Below are 21,832 nucleotides of genomic sequence, written 5' to 3'. Positions count from 1 at the left end.
TTTCCCAAAATCACATGTCACACTATTCAGACTAATCTCTGAAGGGCTCAGCATTAATTCAGTATTATCATTTATCAGCTTTCATTTGAATTGTGCTGATACGAGTATATTTTGCTATCGTTTTACCAACTTCTGTGGTCCGGATGAATGATTCTGAGCACATTTTGATCATAATTTCACAAGAATTAGGCGTTCAAGTTCTTGATATAGGTCCATGAACAGTTCTGTTTGAAGTAATTCATAACAGTTCATTTCATGGAACATCAGTTTGATAAGTCTTATTTTGGCATTTTGTTGTGGCCCACATTGGAAGCACTTAGACCCCTTCTATTTCACTTTTATAATCACTATTAAAGCATTTAAGAAATGATTTATAACACAATTGTGTTTTTACCAGATGTGGACATATTTAAGTTCTTGCAGTGTTTGTCAGCAATAATAATTTCTGTGAAGTCATGTTATTACAACAGTTCTTTACTACGTTGCCGTTCATTATCTGTTTACACACCAGCCTCCACTTATCGGTGCCCACAGGAGGAGTTCTAGTCGTTGGCACATGTATTAATAAACAACCGGCTTACAACTACATTGAAGTGTTTTCTAGACCAAGGTGGTACCAACGCCATCACCCAACCCCAAATTTCTAGCACTAAAGGTTCACAGGGAGAAAATGTCCCACATGAAAACACACTGTGACAGTTTGCAAGAAATAGATCCACCTGCTTCAGGAGGCAGAAATATCTGTGTGTTTTCCCTCCTCTCTGCTCACTGTTGTTTCACAGTTTAGGGTTATGATGATTATATTGTGCTACTGCAAGACCCCCCCAGACTCTGTCTCTCTGCTTCTTTGTGCTCTCCTCTGCCACTGCTGTCCTGCCCCAACCCCCCTGTCCCCTTGATCCCATCTTCCACCTTCTATCCAACCCCCCACCACCACCCCACCCTCTTAACCATCCCCAAGCATGGCCTGTCAGTGGTTCACGGTCTAATTTTAAACTGCCGCAGGGCCAACTGCTCCTCCAGCCACTCTGGGCTCCTGTTATTTTCCCCTGGTGTGGGGGCTTTTTCTGTCAGAGGCCCTCAGCCAGGAGGAGAGGCCTGTGGCTCAGTGTGAGGAAGACTGAGTCAGAGGGAGAGGAGAAGACGGTGGCGGAGGAGCGCACACAGGATCAGGCAGGTCTGGAACCCAGAAGGGGGCCCTCCACGGCGGGGAGCTATACTGCGCCTCAGTTTGGGATTATACAGTGAGAGGACACATTTCTACAGGACCGGGAGCTAGTCTCAGGTGAAGGCGTCGAGATGGCGGCCAACGCAGAGGCGGCCAAGCCGGTCATCATGAATGAAGAGGAGCTGAAGAGGAAGCAGAGGGAGAAGCTGAAGAAGCTGCAGGCCACAGGGGGCAACCCTAGACCTGCAAGATCCCTCTTCCTCTTTACCCTCAAAAACCCCTTTCGCAAGGCCTGCATCAACATTGTGGAGTGGAAGTATCCTTTATATCTTACACACGCACACACATTATACACAACTCACAGCCTTTGTGTTGTACTGTTACGTAGACATTGACTTGTGTAAGATGCTGAAGGTATTGCAGTTATTACAGCACGCAGAGCCCTGGTTGAGAACACTGACAGCTGCAGGCCAGTGAATTATCAGCCGTGTAGTTCACCTGTGGTAAGCACAGCCCGAGCCAAGTCTCTTTCAAATCTGTGTTAAGGCGATCCCCCGAAGTGTTAAGACTTTTGTTATGTATCTGGCTGCCTGGTCTCAATGTCAAGTTTGTAGCCTTCATATTTTCACCTGGAGAGCTTCTTAAGCTTACATCTGGCAGACATAAACTGCCTCTCACTGTGCTGACATTCTGCTATTAATGTGGAAATAGCTCCTCTGAAAGGCCGCCACTCCATGAACACAGGGCAGACTGCTGAGTGATGTTATGGCCCCTATAGGGGGTTTCCTGCTTATAGCCTGATGTCCTTTCCGGGATAATACGCGTTTAACTGCCAAAATAGGATCCACTAATCCTATTTTTCCAGTGACGACATCCATATCTTCACAATAGGGCTTACAGTGTTGAAGCGAATGTGATTCACATTTTATAACCGAATTCTGCTTTCTGTGAACGGTTTCGCTGAACTTTGCGCCCATATGCTCAGCCAGGCCGTGAGTTTTTTACTGCAGCCGTTTAATCACATTGGTATGTGATTGTGTGACACATGGCTGATTTATTTAAAGCAAATTACAGAAATGGATCGAACCTTTCAAATCATTCTTATCGTGCTTTTAAAAAAATCAATCAATGCTCACTTATTTTAAAATAAATAAATATGGATAAGTATCTCAAGGAATAAACAGCTTTTCTTTTTCTTTTTTCTTTTTTTTTTTTTTTTTTACTGAGCAGTAGTCTGTGTTTAAATGGTTTGGTCATATTCTTGGGCTGTGCAGCTGTCCCGCGGCATCACAGAGAGACATGATGCTGACCTGGCAGGGGAATTCTCTTGCTGCGCCCCCTATGGACGAGAATGAAGCAGCACGGCAGACATGCGGCTCTGCTGGCTGCCCGATGGGCTGTTATAGGGATGATGTTTCAAGCAGCACTTAGAGGGGCTGACCATTGTTAGCGCTGCAGAGCTGTTTGATTGATTTAATTTGTTTTGTTACATTACATCACAAGAAACTCACACAGATACAGAAATTGACAATTTAAGCATTTAACCCTTCCAGTCAAATACTGTCATCATGAATCCTTATTTAATGCTTCTTTCGGGGTAACTGGGATTTTACCAGTCCTCCACATGTATTGCTGTTATGATCCTGAGTTTTTCCATCCAGAACCTTTGAGATCATCATCTTGTTGACCATCTTTGCGAACTGTATTGCTTTGGCTGTGTTCCTGCCCATGCCTGAAGAAGACAGTAATAACACCAACTCAAGTTTAGTGAGTATACGCATGATCTCACACACTTTCTCTAACATGTGGCTCAGAATGTGGTATTGGCATTTGTTCGTCATAATAGGCTGGCTATGAAAAACAAACTTGTGGTCTTTATAAAGGATCCAGTATTATACCATGACCAGTAGATGACTGTGCAGCCGTGTCCAACAAATGAGAGTGACTGTTTTGAGCCGGCCAAGTTAAACACTTCATAGCTAAATGTTTCAGTTGGCGTGAGTGCCAAGCCTCATTTAAATCCTTCCAGTCCTTTATTTGGAGTCCCATCTGCGTCTGCAGAGGAGCATGCCATCAAACAACTGCGCTATTTGTTTATCCACCAACTGAGATTACTTTAACCTTCTCTGACCAGAAACTGGCTATTAAAGAAGACAATAATACAAAACCATGTCAATTAACTAAGAATAAGCCGGATATGAGTGTGTGGAGTTTTCCCCTGTATGGATAAATTTACATTTAGATTACAATTTACTCCAGACAGCAGGTGATTGACAGTCTCTCTCATGTTACAGTTGTGTAAACGAGCTCTTGGCAGGTGTTTGACCCATGGAAGCTGCTGATGTGTTTTATATTATAGGTGTTATATTTCAGCCTCATAGGTGTGTGTTTACACTGCTGTCAGGATGTGGGTAGTGTGTTATAGCTCGGGGAATGAATGGGATGATCAAAGTGTGTGTGGTGTTGTGAACAAAAGATATATGTTTGCACAGCGTGCACATCTTGCCAGTGTCTAGATATTGGAGGTTGTATTGACACTGGTGTTATGATATAGAGAAGGCTTATTGTGACAGACTTTCTCTGAGAGGCCTGACTTCCAGATCAAATGTCAATATACAGTATAACGCCTGTAGCCGGCCATCGCCATTCAGTCAATAAACTCCACACATCACTAGGTTAAAGCAGCAACCCTGACAAATTAGCACACAGATAAATGTCTGTTAAGTCACTATCACTGAATGAGGTAACACAATGGTGACTGAGGCATTAGCCCAAAGTATTGTAATATTTATATTACCGCAGTGTCTCAAACTGGAGGTCTATGGCAACATTCCCAGAAAAAAAGCTGTATTGATACTAATGCAAACCAAACATTTCCCGCTGCTCCAGCTTCACATTTAAAGCATTTAATTGGCAAAATTGACTTCTGTTACAAAGTGGTCATAGGAAATGCAACGCGTTGGTCAGTCAGATTGACACCGACCGCTATCGTTCATCAAAAATGCATCTACGAAAAAATACAAAGGTCATCTTCTGCATTTTTTGACAGCGGTTCAGTTTGAAATGTTGCAGGGAGTGATGGAACGAGGAGCAGCCACAGTGGGCTGTTAGATGATAGGCTGCAAACCTCCAATTTGTCAGGGAGGTAACAAACTCCTTTGCCCTGCTCCTGTGCCATGCTGTTCACAGACTCCGAGGGCAGCATGAAATCAGATCACAGTTGCTCACAGGATGATGGAAAAGGGCAGTTTTTGACACCTTTATTGATATGACAGTAGTTTGATTTGCTGCCCCCAGAATTCTCTGATCTGCAGTATTACACTGCACATGATGATACCTCCAGTAAGTACAGGTGTCACCAAATCAACCAGGAATCAAATCCAAACACACACACACACACACACACACCGCTATGCCCCCTTGAAAGCTATTCCTATAGTGTTCACACCTGTTTTGTGCTATACGGCGTTGTAGGGGAAGTAGGTATTGCAAATTTATCACAACTTGCAATATTTTCTGCAGGATTTCCCACCACTGAATCAGGCTTTCACCACCAAACAACGTGCATCTGCATTTATAGAACAGCCAATAAGAACGCATTCTCTCTGAGATGACCTGTGGTTGGCCACAGGCTATATTTTCTAAAGCCTGAGAAGGTGCAGAAGTCTAGTTTTCTCTCAGACTGTTTTAATTACTGAAAGCTTATTATTAAATGTTTTGCCCAGTGATGCCAAAAAATGACTGCCCACCGGCAAAGCTATCAAAGTTGTTGATACCCAACTGATAGACACACCCCCCCCAGAGAGTTTCATCAAGTCATCGGGTGTCTGGAACTGAAACTGATCCATTTCTTTAAGCTCTTTGCTTTGGCTCACTCACCAGCCTCCTCCCGAATCCTCCTTACCTCTCGCTGTGCCATTCCTCAGAGGTGAGCGATGTAAGGAGAGCTGCTCAGCTCCCCCCACCCCCGCTGCTGTTGGAAGTAGGTCGGCCCAGACAGCGTCACCACACTGACGCAGGTGGATACAGAAGAGTCCAAAAACGTTGCCTCATGTTACCGCATTCATACTCATGTACTCATGAAATATGATGGTTTGTAACATTGATGCGCTGCACAGAAGCGCAGCCGCTTTGTTTCACTTGAATAACATCTCTTGTGTTTAAGTATGTATTATTGTGAATGTATGATTGATTTACGGATCAAAGGGAAATACACAGCCAATCATATAGCATTTGTAGTGAGCTACACTTCAAATGAACTCTGCTGCATGTGCAGCAGCAACGAAGAGCAAAAGAACAAGTGCTCAATCTAATGACAATTTCAAGCTGCTTTTGTGAGCAAATATGTGCGTTGGAGTGTTTTGGTAGCACGTCTGCTGCATGGCCAGCTGCTTTTTTCTCTGAAAACATTGACACTGATTCTAAAAACACAGATACAGGCCCGATTTGCAAACAGATTTTATTCAACCACCCTGATGTTTATCTGTTAGCCACCTCTTGAACTATTTAAATTTTCTGCAAACAGTTTACGTCATGCATCCTGACAAAGCTGTCTTCTTAAATTGTGGCTCAACTTATTTCATTAATCACAGTGTGCCACCCATCTGTTTAAACCCTCTGAGGTTGTGTTTAATCTGCAAGAGGTTATAAAAGCTAATGAGTTCATCTAATACCTGCAACATTTATTGCTGTTCCACCTAGCAGGCGCTTAAGTGTCAAAGTTGTCATTTACTCCAGTCTTTCCATATTTTAGCCTGAAGGTTGTGAGCTTTATAAAATGCAATTTCCTGTTTTGTTTCTTGCTGCAGGAGAGTTTGGAGTATATCTTCCTGATCATATTCACGTTAGAGTGCTTTCTGAAGATAGTGGCATATGGGCTTGTGTTCCATGAAGGCGCCTATTTACGGAACTGTTGGAACATATTGGACTTTGTCATCGTCTTCATGGGGTAAGATGAGCTCTGAGCTGCAGGTGGATATCTCTGCCAGCAAAGGACACAGCTTCCCTGGGACCACATCTAAGAAACTGCCTCTGACACTTCGATTCTACCAGTTGAAAATGTCATATCTGATACACTGTCACATCAAAGCTGTTTTGTTCTGCTGAATGGCCATTTTGTAACACTCATATAACAGTTATGGTTCTATAATCTTCTCCTACAGCCTCTTCACTTTTGCCTTGGACACCATTAATAAGATAGCAGGTGTGCCACTGGAGAAGGGTGGGGGGTTCGACATGAAGGCACTGAGAGCCTTCAGAGTGCTGCGGCCCTTACGTCTCGTCTCTGGAGTCCCCAGTAAGAGCCTCTTCTGCAATCCAAAAATACTGCAGAAAAACCCCTGTGTCCACATCGCACTGCTTCAGTCATTTGGAGATACTTTATGCATGAAGGAACTCTCTGGAGAGGCTACTGAGAGTCTGTGCTGTTGTAATGTTTTGGTTTTACTGTTCCCCTTCAGGCCTGCAGGTGGTAATGAACTCCATCCTTAAAGCCATGCTCCCTCTGCTGCACATCGCCCTGCTGGTCTTCTTGCTGGTCACCATCTATGCCATCATGGGACTGGAGCTCTTCAAGTGCAAAATGCATAAGACGTGCTACTACACTGGCACAAGTATGCATGAAGGGCACTCATTTATTATGAATCCCTGAAGCCACATTGAAAAATGATATTTACCTCTTCTCTGTGGGACACAGATATCTACTCCACAGCAGAGGGTGAGCTGCCTGCACCCTGCGCTCAGGCTGGTAACGGACGACGCTGCTTGATCAACGGCTCTGAGTGTCGGCCAGGCTGGGAAGGTCCCAACAATGGCATCACCCACTTTGATAACATCGGCTTTGCCATGCTTACGGTCTACCAGTGTATCACCATGGAGGGATGGACCAAAGTGCTCTACTGGGTCAGTGGCTGATCATCGCCTCAGTTGTTTTTCAGTTTCAGTGTTGGCGAATCTGCTCGTGCCACCAAAACATTTGTCAATATTTTAGTTAGTTATTGTACAGTACACTGTACGCCTGACAGAAACCAGTATTTGTGGCTGACCCAGAGTTGTCTTTCAGGTTAATGATGCCATAGGAAATGAATGGCCTTGGCTCTACTTTGTTCCCCTCATTCTGCTGGGCTCCTTCTTTGTGCTCAATCTGGTTCTGGGTGTGCTCAGTGGGTAAGACAACCATTATCTTCCATCCTTTCTCTCTCCATCTCTCTGCATCTTGCCTCTTCAAACGGACAAACCAAGGAATAATGACATTCCACTCTGCACTCAGAGAGTTTACCAAAGAGCGAGAGAAGGCCAGGTCACGTGGAGAGTTCCAGAAGTTGAGAGAGCGTCAGCAGCTGGATGAAGACCTGCATGGCTACATGGAGTGGATCACTCACGCTGAAGTCCTGGATGCCGACCGAGAGGGCAAAGGTCGGCACTATAAACCGCCTCAGCACCCGTCCTGTGTAGAGATACTGTTGAATTACAAGTGTTATTCTCTTGCCAGGACTCCTTCCTTTGACCAGTGGAGATTCAGACACAGACAGCCTGTATGACCTGGAAGGCAAGAGTCGAATCGTGTACTACTAGTGAGTCTGCTGTAAATGTCTAAATGTTTGTGTGCAGTGTTCGCTGCGACTTGGCACAGTAAGTCAGGTTTATTTTTGTCTATAGCCGCCTGGCCCGTCGCTGGAACCGTTTCTTCAGGATGAAGTGCCTGGTGTATGTGAAAACCAAAGGCTTTTACTGGCTTGTGATGTTCCTCGTCTTCCTCAATACACTGACCATAGCAACAGAGCACCACCACCAGCCTGACCAGCTCACTTCCCTGCAAGGTCGGTCATGAATATATTGGGAGCATTTTTTTTTTTTTTTTTTTTTACACAACTGCCGTCGCTCACAGCTTCATCCCTTCATCTCTCTCCTGTTTTGTCTCAACAGATGTGGCCAGTCGTGTTCTGCTGGTGCTGTTTGTCATAGAGATGTTCGTGAAGATGTATGCGCTGGGTCCCCGGGCATATTTCATGTCTCTGTTTAACCGCTTTGACTTCTTTGTGGTGCTATGCGGGATCCTGGAGATGATCATGTTGTCTGCAGGAGCCGTAGCTCCCCTGGGTTTCTCTGTACTCAGGTGCATCCGACTGCTGAGGATCCTCAAAGTCACAAAGTAAGTCATTTCCCCCTCAACGGATCATCTTGCCTTAAATTAGTTGTCATGTGATTTCACGTCTTTTAACACCTCTGTTCCTTCAACTGATCTGCAGGTACTGGACCTCTTTGAGTAATCTTGTGGCCTCTCTCCTCAACTCTGTACGCTCCATCGCCTCCCTGCTCCTTCTTCTCTTCCTCTTCATCGTCATTTTCTCACTCCTGGGCATGCAGGTGTTTGGGGGGAAATTCAACTTTCCCGACCACAGACCCAGACGCAGTAACTTTGACAACTTCCCTCAGGCCCTCATCAGTGTGTTTCAGGTGAGGTTAGACATGGGGTCTGCTTTTGGTGATGCATTTACAGTAGCAGTGTCTACCCCATCCTTCCATACCATAAATGAATGAATCACTTGACTGTCTCTCAGGTCCTGACAGGAGAGGACTGGACCACCATCATGTACAATGGCATTATGGCCTACGGAGGGCCTGTCTTTCCTGGCATCCTGGTCGCCATCTACTTTATCGTCCTCTTTGTCTGTGGGAACTGTATCCTTCACATACACTCACAGGGCCATCTAGGATAAAACAAGAAGAGGAGTCTAGAGCCAGCTGTACTCAGAAACAGCTATGCTTTGAGCTAAATGCTAACGCCAGCAGGCTCTCATGCTAACGGTGACAATGCTAGCATGCTGATGTTTAGCAGGTATAATGTTCATCATGTTTACCATCTTAGTTTGGCACGCTAACCGTTTCTAATTAGCACATCATGTACAGCAAAACCCAATTGGAGTGTTGTTAGTTTTGCAGGTGTTTGGCCGTAATCCAAAAGTATTGGACAAACAGAAGTTTTAACCTGATGATGGCACTAGATGAAAAGTCAGGAAATCACCAAAGTTCAGCAGCTGCTTAGATATTTAAGTCAGACTGACAAACAGACCAACAGTGCAATCAATACACATGCTGCAAGCGTGGTTAAAAGCTGTATACACAGCGATGATGTTTTAAAGATCAAGGTTTTTGTTTCCCTGAGCTCAGACATCAGACATCCTCCTCAATGTCTTCTTGGCCATCGCCGTCGACAACCTCGCAGAGGCTGAGAGTCTGACTTCAGCCCAGAAAGAAAAGGCGGAGGAGAAGATGAGGAGAAAGCTACTGAGGTGAACAAAAAAATGCCAAAAGTTAAACCAAAGTAAGATGATCTGCTCTGTCTTCTCATAGCTCATAACTCCGCTCCATTCCCTTTCTCTCTTACCTCCCAGGTCCAAAATGCCAGAAAAGACTGATGAGGAGAGGGAGAGGATAGCTAAGAAACTGGCAGAGCAGAGAGCCAAGATGGAAGGCATGCCCACCACAGCCAAGGTTAGCGTTGTTTCTGGTATCATATCACATGGTATCCCTTGGCAATTATATATTATTCGGGTGCATAAGTGTCTATAATACATGGACGTGTGTTTCTTTTTCTCAGCTCAAAATTGACGAGTTTGAGTCCAACGTAAACGAAGTGAAAGATCCATTCCCACCTGATGACTTCCCAGGTAACACAAAACACGCCTGAGCCTCTACTCATCTCTAACCTCCCACATTTCTCAGCGATGCAGTTGTAGCAGAAGGAGGTCACTGATTGCAGGAATTCATATTCATTACACTGGCCGCTGCTGTCCTGGCTATGTTACAGTACAAGTATAGTAACCCTTCATTATTATTAGTCTCAGCTGATTCCCTGGGCCAAGTTTATAGCAGAGTCTAAAGTTAGACTGTTTTCACACTACTCTGGTGACCACCATATAAAGTCTACACTGTGATTCAGTATAGAGAGATTTCTTTTTTCTAAAAATATGACTTTCATTTATTTGTCTAGATCTTTGTTTGTGCTGTAACATGACTTCTACCAATAATTGAACTTTGAGTCTTTCTGCCACATGGTAGGTGATGACGAGGAGGAAGAGCCTGAAATCCCCATCAGCCCTCGGCCCCGGCCAATGGCAGACCTGCAGCTGAAGGAAGAAGCCGTTCCTTTGCCTGAAGCCAGCTCCTTTTTCATCTTTGGCCCTCAGAACAAGTGGGAACCAGAGTGGTTTTACTTCAGTGTTCTCAAACTGCATCATGATAACACAACAGTGGCTTGATTGGCCTCACTCATCACCTGCATCTCTTTGCACATTCATTGGTATCCAGGTTCCGTAAGCTGTGCTACAAGATCATCAACGCCTCATCCTTCACCAACTTAATCCTCCTCTTCATCCTGCTCTCCTCCATTTCCCTGGCAGCAGAGGACCCCATTGATCCCAAGTCCTACAGGAACCAGGTGACAATCAGGTCTACCGCTACACATTTACTTATGAAAGGAGGCCAAAGTTGATATGAACCCTTTTTGTTTTTCCTGCAGATCTTGGCCTATGCTGACATCGTCTTCACAACTGTGTTCACCATTGAGATTGTACTGAAGGTAATGTGCTATATATTTCATGTTCTGCCTTACTTAATGCTGTTTTTTACAGGTCTTACATGTTTCCACTGAGATACCATATTCAGAACCTGAAAGAATCACTGTGACGCTACTTAATTTGCATTGACAGTAGTGATTGCCTTCAAGCTCAGCGATCTGTGTGCCAGCACTGCTGGAAATAAATTCATGACATTTTCAACATCTGGCCTTCACCTAACAGTTACTTTCATAATTGAGTAATCTGTCTATTTCCCTGCTTAATTGGCTAATTGTTTGGTTTTTAGAATGTCAGAAAAAAGTAAAAAATGTCACTCAAAATTTCTTGTTTTGCCCAACCAAAAGTTCAAATCCTAAAGATGTTCAATTCAATATTTTAAAAGTCAAAGAAAAACAGCAGATGCTCTCATTTCAACAGCTGGTATCAGTCGATTTGGGGAATTTTGCTTAAATAAAAATATAAACGACCGATAATTGTCACAGTACTTGATTGACTAATTTCCTATAACACATCTGCTCCTCTGTCTAATAAAACCAAGTTTAAACACAGTAGTTTAGTTCAGTACTCTGGGTTTGACTGATGTATCTGACTGACAGATGACAGTATATGGAGCATTCATGCACAAGGGCTCTTTCTGCCGTAACTCCTTCAACATCCTGGATCTGATCGTGGTTGGAGTCTCGCTGCTTTCTATGGGAATGGAGTGAGTAAACATTCTGAAATCGCCATATTAGATTTATTGTTTCTTTCCTAAAATACAAGTTTTCATACACCCAGATGCGCGCATCAAGCCTTCTCTTTGTCCTGTGCTGTATGCAGATCCAGCGCTATCTCAGTGGTGAAGATTCTCAGGGTGCTGAGGGTGCTGAGGCCTCTCAGGGCCATCAATAGAGCCAAAGGGTTGAAGGTACAACACATGCATACATACGGTGATTCTGTCTGCGTTTCCAGCAGTGGAGGAAGTAATCAGACCCTTTTAACTAAAACTATCATTACAAGTAAAAGTCTTACATTCATAATCAGTACATTCAAGTACAAAAGTATTATGAGAAAAATTTACTTGAAGTATCAAAATTAGAAGAACTTGTTCTTCAGAAAAAGGGTATCTGTGACTCATATATTTGTATATAACATTATTAGATTATTAATACTGATTCACTGATGTATAAGTAGCATTTTACTGTTGTAGCTTGTCGAGTGGAGAAAGTTTACTTACTACTATTTTAATCCAGTGGCCTCCGACCAAGGCCTCCTCCAAGGGGTCACATGATAAATCTGAGGGGTTGTGAGATTTGTATTAATATGTCAGACATCTCCATAATCTCCAAATCGTACTTAATGACAGTATTTGCATTAACAGTGTTGAGTGGTCGTTGTTTTTCTTTAATGACAGCACGTGGTCCAATGCGTGTTTGTGGCCATCAAAACCATCGGCAACATCGTCCTGGTCACCATGCTGCTCAACTTCATGTTCGCCTGCATAGGAGTGCAACTGTTTAAGGTGAGTTTTTAAAGGGTGATGTTGACACCGCATGTAGTACAAGACTGTGAAGCTGATATTTCCAGATGATTCTGCTCTAAGTACAGAGGTCCTTTCCTTCCTGTAGGGTAAATTCTACAGCTGCACAGATCAATCCAAAACGACCGGAGAGGACTGCCAGTAAGACAAACACCTTTCACACATCTTTGCATCTGTCAGAAAGGCATTTCGGAGTGACAGTTCTCTGTGTCTGCTCTCAGGGGATACTTCTGGAAGCACATGGATAATTCACTTCAAGACACCGTGTTGGCTAAGAGAGAATGGCTCAACAGTGACTTCAACTTTGACAATGTGCTGTACGGCATGCTGGCTCTCTTCACTGTATCCACATTTGAGGGCTGGCCAAAGTAAGCAGAGCATCAATTTTGATTAGATAAATAGCTTTTTTTTTTTTTTTTGATCCTATCTCTTTGATTGAGTTTGAAGACAGAACATCTTATTATGTGGATATTGAGTTGGGAAGTAATTCCATTACCTCAAGCCAGAGATGGTAATCGAGGCAATATGGTCTTTTTAATCTGCTGAATCATACATTTAATCTAAAATCACCCTTACTGCATCTCTCATCTTTGATCTTTGTCCCGCCAATTTCCCCTCTCCTCTCACTGTCACTCCATTTGTTCCCAGGCTGTTATACAGAGCCATCGATTCAGACAAAGAGGACATGGGTCCTGTCTTCAACAACCGCGTGGACGTGTCCATCTTCTTTATCATCTACATCATCCTCATCGCCTTCTTCATGATGAACATCTTTGTGGGCTTCGTCATCGTCACGTTCCAGGAGCAGGGCGAGCAGGAGTATAAGGACTGTGAGCTGGACAAGAACCAGGTACGCCGAGACCCTCAGAGATGAGGCTTCGGACAATGAGAGAACCCAAAACGTCTTGCTAAAGTGAAGAATGACTTTTTCTTTTAACCCACCTTCTTCCTCCCCTTCAGCGTCAGTGTGTGCAGTACGCCCTGAAGGCACGTCCCCTGAGGTGCTACATCCCCAAAAACCCCTACCAGTACAGAGTCTGGTACATTGTCACCTCCTGCTACTTTGAGTACCTCATGTTCTTCCTGATTATGCTCAACACCTTATGTCTGGGGATGCAGGTATGCAAATTAAAGTCATGCTGTAGGCTGTAACCTAAAATGATCGAGATTGGCTTGAGGCTGCTGACAGTCAATATTCCGTGTCAATAGCCGGTAGAGTTCAGTGTTTGTCACAGCATTTAATTAATGACCAAGTGGAAACTTTGAAACTTTATTTAAAATGTGGGACATTATGACTTTCCGGCAAAATCCCAGACTAATTAATTATGGTGGGGATTAGGAGCGCATTAATGCAGGGTGCCCTACATAATTCTTTGTCACTTCATTTACAAAACCTTACTTTGCATGTAAATTCCTTTATATAACTATGGTAAGATAAGACTGGATAATGCACTGAGTGGATGAGATCCAGTTTTTTAAGTTTCAATATGGGTCAGATTTATTTGTTACTGAAGGCTAATTCGTTTTATTGCAGCTTGGATCTTATTTTTGGGTCTTTGTGCGCAGCACATACTGAAGGGCTGGAGGTGCTGGCAGCTGCAAGATGAAAACATGATCAGAAAAGCACTAACCACAGTTGTTTGTGGTGGAGAGCGCACACTCAACCCCTGCAAGACTATAATCAAAGATCTTTTATTAATACTGAAGAGAGGCGTTTCACTCAGCGCTTGATCAGCTTGATGAAGCACTAAGAGAAACACCTGATTATGGTACTGGCTGAGTTAATGGGATGCTGTGTAAAACTGTGTTAACAGGGTTTTTGAGTGTTGTACTCTTAATGAATGATAGCTAAATACATTTGATTTAACTCTAATGTTGCCTGCAATATTTGACAGCATTGAGAAAACCTTAAAATATGAGTTTTCGGGGGGTAAGCCAGTATGTTGCTATTGTTACCATTTCCTTCAAGTTATATGTAATTATCATCACTAAAACTACATTTTGTAATAACACTGCATCAAATAAACAGTCGTAACATGTCGAGGTTAATGTTGGCGCTCCACTTTGAACAGCACTGCAACCAGTCGGACTTTGTGACCAAGCTGTCAGACACGCTGAACTTGATCTTCACCGTGCTCTTCACCGTGGAGATGATCCTCAAGCTCATGGCCTTCAAAGCGAAGGTACTGAATTTAATGTTTGCTGTTCGGATGGTCGTCCACCCAATGTAGTGTCCTCCTGCCGCAGCACCGCTTTTCCTCTCTGTGCAGGGCTACTTCGGAGACCCCTGGAACGTCTTTGACTTCATCATCGTCATCGGCAGCGTCGTTGATGTCATCCTGAGCGAAGTCGATGTGAGTGCAGGCGATACAACATGCAGATGGATCCTAATGAATTCCACAGATATCAGATTATCATTTCAGGTGCTGTGTATGAAAGTCCCTGCTGCTGACACTCCCGGTCAATAGTGTGATTTGACCTGAAGTGACTAAATGTATCTGTTCAATGCTCTGACCCAGAAGCATATAATGGTGGCCCAACAGCTGATTGGTGCCAGCAGAGCTAGCTCACAGGACATGGTCAGTACTGTTGTTGGCCATTCCCACCCCAACTCTTCCGCCCCCACCCTCCTCAGTGCAACTCTCAGAAGCATTGCATTATCATCAAACCACCAAGCTCTCCATTATTCCCATAGTCACCCACAACGGTATTTCAGTAATATTATGTTTTCTGTGTGTTTGTTCCAGCACTCTAAAAAGAGCATCATCTCAATTAAGGATTTAGTGTTGTTTTATGTGATGAAGCCAATCACTGTTTTATTTCCTGCCATTGTTACACTTCATCGTCCTCATCTTTTCCATCCACAAACACAAGCTTGTAGCAAATTCAATTTTTCTCCATCCAAAGCCTATTTCACTCCTGTTCTTCCCCTTCTTTTGCTTCCTTTTTCTTCCTCTTAATCCCTCTCAATCCCCCTGTCCTCCATGCACCTCACCTCACCTCACTCATCTGTCTATCCTCCACAGACTGCCCTGGCCTCCAGTGGAGGACTGTACTGTCTCCATGGCTGCGCTGTAAATATCTGATCTGCACTGCACTGCACTGCTGCATGAGCCTTGCTGTGTGAGCACCCCACTATGTTCTCTACTAAACTGTAGCACTGCTGTACTGAACCGCATGTGGCCCAAACAGCTGGAGGAACGTCCATGTTCCTGCTGTCTGTCCGATCTTACATCTCAGAGGTGTTTGTGTTCGAGTATGGCTCAGATAGTTTATACACTCAGGGCTACAACTTAGCACTGAACATACGGCTGGATTGGCTGAAAACTCAGACGTGTGTTTATGTTGTTTCTTTCGCATGAGGTACAAAATGAGTTTTCAGCAGCTGAGACCTGGAGGCTTTGTAACTCATCAGAGGTGGAAGAATTGTCTGCAATATTAACCCTATTTTGTGATTGTAAATCATACCTTAATAATGTTTAACAGCTGATCAATGCTATGTCTGTTAAGCGCCCCTTATTAATAAAATGATAACTTCTATCAAATATAACTCATGTAACTACACTGTGTCATCTACTTTGTGCAGGAGACAAATCCTATGCAAGCAATCGCGGTAAGCTGAAACCAGCATTAAAACCACCAATGTTTTTCATTTTCAGTGTTTTCCTACCTCAAATCATCTGCTTCTGTTTGTCTGCAGGACTCTGAAAATGCCTCAGTTTCCATCACATTCTTCCGACTCTTCCGTGTCATGCGTCTGGTGAAGCTGCTGAACCGTTCGGAGGGCATCCGTAACCTGCTGTGGACCTTCATCAAGTCCTTCCAGGTCTGTCACACTATGCCCATCACCATTTCCATTTTTTATCTTCACCTTTAACACACTTTCCCTGTGCTGTTTTGATTTGTGTCTACAGGCTCTGCCTCACGTGGCTCTGCTCATCGTGATGCTCTTCTTTATCTACGCAGTCATCGGGATGCAGGTGCAGTCACGCTTTATTTTCTGGATGTTGTAAACTTCTGTAGACTGATCATGTTTCTGAGTAAACTCCACTAAGACGAGTTTCCGTATTTTGACTGGGATTGTAACAACCTTTCAGATCTTTGGGAAAGTAGCCTTAGTGGACGGCACACAAATCAACCGCAACAACAACTTCCAGACATTCCCTCAAGCCGTTCTCATGTTATTCCGGTGAGTCCCTGAGCCAGGACGATAGCTTTAAAGGTCACTGGTTGCAAAAACTGAGCCACGTTCTCACTTAACGTGTCCAGGTGTGCTACCGGAGAGGCTTGGCAGGAGGTCATGATGGCTTCGATGTATGGGAAGAAGTGCGACCCCAAGTCTGACTTCCTGCCAGGAGAGGAGTACACCTGTGGGTCCAACTTCGCTGTCTTCTACTTCCTCAGCTTCTACTGTCTTTGTGCCTTCCTGGTGCGTATCTGTTGTTATACTCTAACAATCATCATACCATGAAAAAACAATTTCTTGTTAAAACTGTATAATTACAGGTGGTTTGTTTCTTGTCCACTTCAGATCCTCAACCTGTTTGTAGCTGTCATCATGGACAACTTTGACTATCTGACGCGTGATTGGTCTCTTCTTGGTCCACACCATCTGGATGAGTTTAAGAAGATCTGGGCTGAATATGACCCTGAGGCCACGTAAGTCTGAACACACAGGGACTAGGCCAGATTTACAGTAAGCGAGTGCCCCGCGACATATTCTGAGTCTATGACTATAAGATGTTCCTCTGATCCAACAGGGGGAGAATCAAACATCTGGACGTGGTGACGCTGCTGCGACGCATTCAGCCTCCACTGGGATTCGGCAAGTTCTGTCCTCACCGCGCTGCATGCAAGGTACATAAAGAGGGTTGATGGCCTGCATACATATAACTCCTCAGACTGGTAGTTAGTGTTTTTTGGAGCATTCCACAACTGTCCCAGTCTTTTGTTGCTCCATGATAAGCACTGATGAAGACTTTTAAGACTGAATTGTAATTGATTGTTCTGTTCCTCTCTGGTGTCCACCTTCCGTGAACTTCCTGTCTGCAGCGTTTGGTCGGCATGAACATGCCCCTAAACAGCGATGGCACTGTCACCTTCAATGCCACCCTGTTTGCTCTGGTCAGGACTGCCCTCAAGATCAAAACAGAAGGTGCAGACAGTCGAAAGGTTCAGTGTTGGATTCAACTTGATGTACATACAGTAATCAATGACCCTAAAATCTCACTGGGTTGTTCTGAGCAGGTAACTTTGAGCAGGCCAACGAGGAGCTGAGAGCCATCATAAAGCAAATCTGGAAGCGCACCAGTATGAAACTGTTGGACCAAGTCATCCCCCCAATAGGAGGTGAGACTCTCAGCATAAACACAATTAGTTCAATTTCACCTTTTGATGACTGTCCAGTCTTTCTCACACTGACAGCACTGTGACGTCTCTGGTTGTAGATGATGAGGTGACCGTGGGGAAATTCTACTCCACCTTCCTGCTCCAGGACCACTTCCGTAAGTTCTTGAAGCGTCAGGAGGAGTACTACGGCTACCGGCCCACTAAGAAGAGTGCCTCAGGCCCGGAGATCCAGGTGAGCAGTGAACGCGGGGTGAAAATCACATCATTATTCTGATGTTAGAACTGTCAGACAGGAAATGGCTTCATAACAACTGAATATTACTCAAAAATGCGCAAATGCTGTCAAACATTTTTCAGAACAGCATGCTATGCAAAAACTTTTTGGAATTTTGAATCATCAAGTTTTTTTCTATGCAGAACAGCGTACTTCTCTCGAAGTGAAACAGCTTCACCTTTCCTCTTCTTCCTCTCCTTGTGCACCTGCTGCTGTGCGCCTTTGCTCCCTCATTTTTTCCTCAACCTGTGTTTTTTTCTAGGCGGGCCTGAGGAGCATCGATGAAGAGGTGGCTCCAGAGATGCACAGGGCCATTTCAGGAGACCTGCAGAATGAGGAAGAGTTGGAAAGAGCTATGGAGGAGGCTGGAGAGGAAGGCATTTACCATGTGAGGACGCTGTCTGCAGCTTGAAACAACGGCTGTACAGACAAGCATATTCATGCACATATTCTGGATTAACATTGTTGGAAGAACCTTGGCGCTCTAAGTATTTATTTTTGGATTGAATGTTTGCGGCTCAGTTGGATTATCTATGTACACTAATACTGGATTCTGCCTTCATGTGTGTCTTGCTCTGTATTTCCAGCGTACTCACGGTCTGTTTGGTAACCGGGTGGACTCGTTCTCCACTGAGCCCGCCGACGGTCACCCCCAGCAGATGACCAACCAGCGGCCCCTCAAGTTCTCTGAGAGCCAGCCCGAGTCTCCACAAAACTCCGCTGGCTTGGTGTCCGCTACTGAATTTTTCCCTACAACCGCACCGAAAAGCAACACGAACAACAACGCCTTCGCGGAGTGAGTACCACACACACTTCTGTCAATCACGGGGATCAGATGACATGTGAGTGAACCATGTCTGATGGGTGGAAATCTTTGTTGCCTTTCAGATTTTCTTTTGACAGGGAAGGCAGTCCCGAAGGGTTCTATAATCCCAGTGAGGATGCAGAGCCAGGTACGTCAACCCGTCAATCAAACTGCGTTTGTTCAGCACCTTTCATACAGGCGAGTGCTGTTCAGAGCACTTTACACACGACTAACAAGCTGACTCACATTATGTTTTTGAGGTGACAGTTTGTATTTTACGGTGCTTTTCCAGCCACTTTACATTTAACAAGGACCAAAACATAAAATTCCTGATCAGTAAAAATAGAGTAAAATCTGGCTAATAAAAGATGAATTTCACACATTTTTTATTTTTTTTGTTTATTCACCTTCGTTTAGACAACCTGCGCTCCTGGAACTTCACAGTGAGGACGGACAAAACACAGGTAATATTTTATTGACTCATCCAGAGGAAATAATGATTAACAGCTTATGCAGACAATGTACAGATGCATATCTTTTCTTTGCAGTTCCCGTATTACCCTGACTATGGTGACAGTCGGAGTCAGAGCTCCCGCACTGCAGCTGACCAGCTCGTCCAGGAGGTAAGCGAGGAATGATCTCTGACTGTCCGCCTCTTTTATCACACACTAATTAATTACCAGCTCCGTCAGCGGGAAATGTCCTCATCCACCGGCACATCCGTCATAGACGAGCGATGACAAACACAAGCTCCTTTTTCAGCATCAGGCTTATTTCCTGGACACAGATTAAAGCCGAGTGTCCTGGACTGAACTGCGCTTATTTGTTCTGAAAATAAACACAGTTGTTAAGTTTTAGACATAGTTTTAACATCCCACAATTATCAGCTGTAAAAACCAGCACAGACACACTGAGTCTGTGGATGGCTTAATTTTTGAGTTTTATGTAGGTGTTTCAGGAAAAACTCCACCGACCACAGTATTAATTGGTATTTACAAAACAAACTAAATGACAGTTTTGGTCTATAGTCTGTAACAGGGGCGCCCAAAGTGAGCACTGCAGGGTTTGATTTAACCCACCAGATGTATGTAGTGAAAAAAAGAAAATACTAATAGTAAATACAATATAAATCGCTGTGTTTGCCGTTTTATTTTTTGTGTGGTAAATATTCTCTTTAAATATGTATTTTTCATAATCTGAATGCAACAGCCAGGATGACACTTTGTGCAGGATGTCATCAAGGTAACTTGGGATCCTTGTACCATTTTGTATCGTAACAATAGAACAGCCATTTACTTTTGGCCCGTGGGCCAACATTAAGTTGCTGTTTTGGGCCTCCAAGGGAAAAAGTTTGGACTCCCTTGAACTATTATAAAATGTCTCATTCTAACTAACATAATTCAAAATGTCCGGCATGACACTGCTGCAGAATGACAATATCACCTAATACAACAGGACCTGTGATGCATTAACAGTAGCAGCAATTAGAAAATGTTCCTGTTCGTAATAAGGGCCACTGCGTGTTGTTTTCTCTTCCAGGCTCTCGTCAAGGGTGGTCTGGCCTCCCTGGCCAAAGACCCCAGCTTTGTCTCTGCGTCTAAGAGGGAGATGGCTGATGCCATGCACACGACAGTGGACGACATGGAGAGCGTGGCTCAGGGCATCCTCAGCGAACGCTCCGGCAGCATCGCCTCTGTGAAAAAGAGACGTCCCGTCCCCTCTCCCGCCCCTGCTGCGGCAGCCCAGGAACCAGGCCAACCGGATCCGGCTGTGAGGAGGAAGAGACGTCCAATCCCCAAGATCCCCTCCTCACAGGAGCCGGCTGAGGCCAGCTCCACCGTTTAGAGGTTGAGTTTTCGTGGTCATCTTGTGATTTTTACACCTGCAGGTGGCTCCACCTCGCCTCACTTTTACCAAGCTTGTTGCCCCCTGTGCCAACCTGTATCTACTAGCCTGGCTCGAGGCCTAAAGGCAGGTTGGCTCAGGTTTAATATGTTATCAAGTGTGGTAGAAACTTAATCAGGGAAAAACAATATATCTGATGATGAAACACCTTAATCCTCAGATTCACTGAAACTAATAAAAACACAAAGTTATCTCAGAGCGAACACATTGACGCACTTCTTTCTTTGTAGCGTTTGTTGAGGTTATCCATTCCATACGACTTATGGGACAACCATGTAAGTGAGCTGAGTGTCTTACTGAAGCCTCGCTGAGGGAGGCAGGATAGTGAATGGACTGAGTCACTGAATATAAGGAGCAGGCAGATATTTTTATTGTGCTGCCCTTCAGTGAGGGCAGCGGGAAAGGACTCCACTTTGGGGAGACGACAACTGAGTTTTTGTGCATCCGGGCCGAGAAGAGTTCAACTGAGTATTCAGCTCACACTCTTTGAAGGGCTGTGGTGCAACAGAACATTGCAAGTATTTTTTTTTCTTTGTCGGTAAAGCAGCATCCTCTGATCAGTTAGGACTTGCTGGCTTTTGTTACTGAGTCTTTTGACTAAGTTTTCTGCTGCTCGCCGCTGTTCTTGTGAGCAGAAAGCAGATTTTAAAGAGGAAACTTTTTTTATTTCATTTTGGACTTAAAGTTGCATTTGACCTATGAAATAATGATCCAAAGATTTAGTTGTATTAAAGTATTTGTTCAACTGAAAGCCATACTGTAGTAAAGCAAAGTAGTGCATGTGATTTTTTTATTTTTTTTCTCAAGTCACTTTAAGTCACTCTGCTGCTACGGGCTTTCGTTGCATATACATATATATATGTCATACCTTTGAGTTAGGGACACTCAGTTTGACCCGTACGCTTTATGTATCTTCAGCATACCTGGAGTATGGTGGATTTAGCTTCACGGCTCACCTGGCCTTACAACAAATTTAATTTGTGAATGCATGGGCATAATTTATTGTTTCGTGTTTTGTGCCTGAATGCACACAGTGACAGGCCTTCTGGAGGTCTTTTTTCTTTTTTTGTACATTATCTTCGTATTAGCCTGTTTCACTGTCGTACATACATTATGTTGCAAAGTTAAGTTTGAGTGAACTTTCTAGCTCAAGCTCTCACCTTGACTCTCCTTCACGTCTGGAGCTGTGCCATTATGGATGTTGTTACACTGGTGTTTTTCACCATGATAAAAG

At 44.1% G+C, this 21,832-nt stretch overlaps 1 protein-coding gene across 1 annotated transcript; it reads left to right on the top strand.

Annotated features, from left to right (window-relative positions):
- The first annotated feature begins 1,299 nt into the window (after positions 1 to 1,299).
- LOC121612509 (dihydropyridine-sensitive L-type skeletal muscle calcium channel subunit alpha-1-like) lies at positions 1,300 to 21,805 on the top strand. The gene is made up of 45 exons (XM_041945431.1): positions 1,300 to 1,484; positions 2,830 to 2,935; positions 5,977 to 6,116; positions 6,331 to 6,464; positions 6,628 to 6,780; positions 6,864 to 7,069; positions 7,230 to 7,333; positions 7,437 to 7,582; positions 7,659 to 7,740; positions 7,826 to 7,986; positions 8,093 to 8,318; positions 8,416 to 8,623; positions 8,728 to 8,848; positions 9,345 to 9,459; positions 9,562 to 9,661; positions 9,768 to 9,837; positions 10,229 to 10,361; positions 10,478 to 10,607; positions 10,689 to 10,748; positions 11,343 to 11,449; positions 11,566 to 11,653; positions 12,140 to 12,247; positions 12,354 to 12,406; positions 12,487 to 12,633; positions 12,914 to 13,115; positions 13,226 to 13,384; positions 14,338 to 14,448; positions 14,536 to 14,619; positions 15,292 to 15,339; positions 15,852 to 15,878; positions 15,966 to 16,091; positions 16,180 to 16,245; positions 16,363 to 16,454; positions 16,535 to 16,694; positions 16,797 to 16,924; positions 17,026 to 17,122; positions 17,318 to 17,420; positions 17,513 to 17,614; positions 17,713 to 17,846; positions 18,151 to 18,276; positions 18,476 to 18,684; positions 18,777 to 18,841; positions 19,111 to 19,157; positions 19,242 to 19,316; positions 20,233 to 21,805. The coding sequence occupies exons 1-45, from the start codon at positions 1,300 to 1,302 to the stop codon at positions 20,536 to 20,538; spliced, it is 5,550 nt and encodes a 1,849-aa protein (XP_041801365.1). The 3' UTR covers positions 20,539 to 21,805.
- Positions 21,806 to 21,832: the final 27 nt, after the last annotated feature.

This window comes from Chelmon rostratus, chromosome 10 (genome assembly GCF_017976325.1).
Source record: "Chelmon rostratus isolate fCheRos1 chromosome 10, fCheRos1.pri, whole genome shotgun sequence".
NCBI classification, from domain to species: Eukaryota; Metazoa; Chordata; class Actinopteri; order Chaetodontiformes; family Chaetodontidae; genus Chelmon; species Chelmon rostratus.
Note: the sequence above shows the minus strand (reverse complement) of the source record. Positions and strands in the feature narration are given on the sequence as shown.

What these genes read in the sequence shown, in the direction of transcription:
- LOC121612509 (XM_041945431.1), top strand. Translation starts at nt 1,300, where the DNA reads ATGGCGGCCAACGCAGAGGCGGCCAAGCCGGTCATCATGAATGAAGAG. An exon ending in TAGGAGTGCAACTGTTTAAG is followed by an intron (nt 12,248 to 12,353) that starts GTGAGTTTTTAA and finishes TCCTTCCTGTAG; the next exon opens with GGTAAATTCTACAGCTGCAC. An exon ending in GAGAGGAAGGCATTTACCAT is followed by an intron (nt 18,277 to 18,475) that starts GTGAGGACGCTG and finishes CTGTATTTCCAG; the next exon opens with CGTACTCACGGTCTGTTTGG.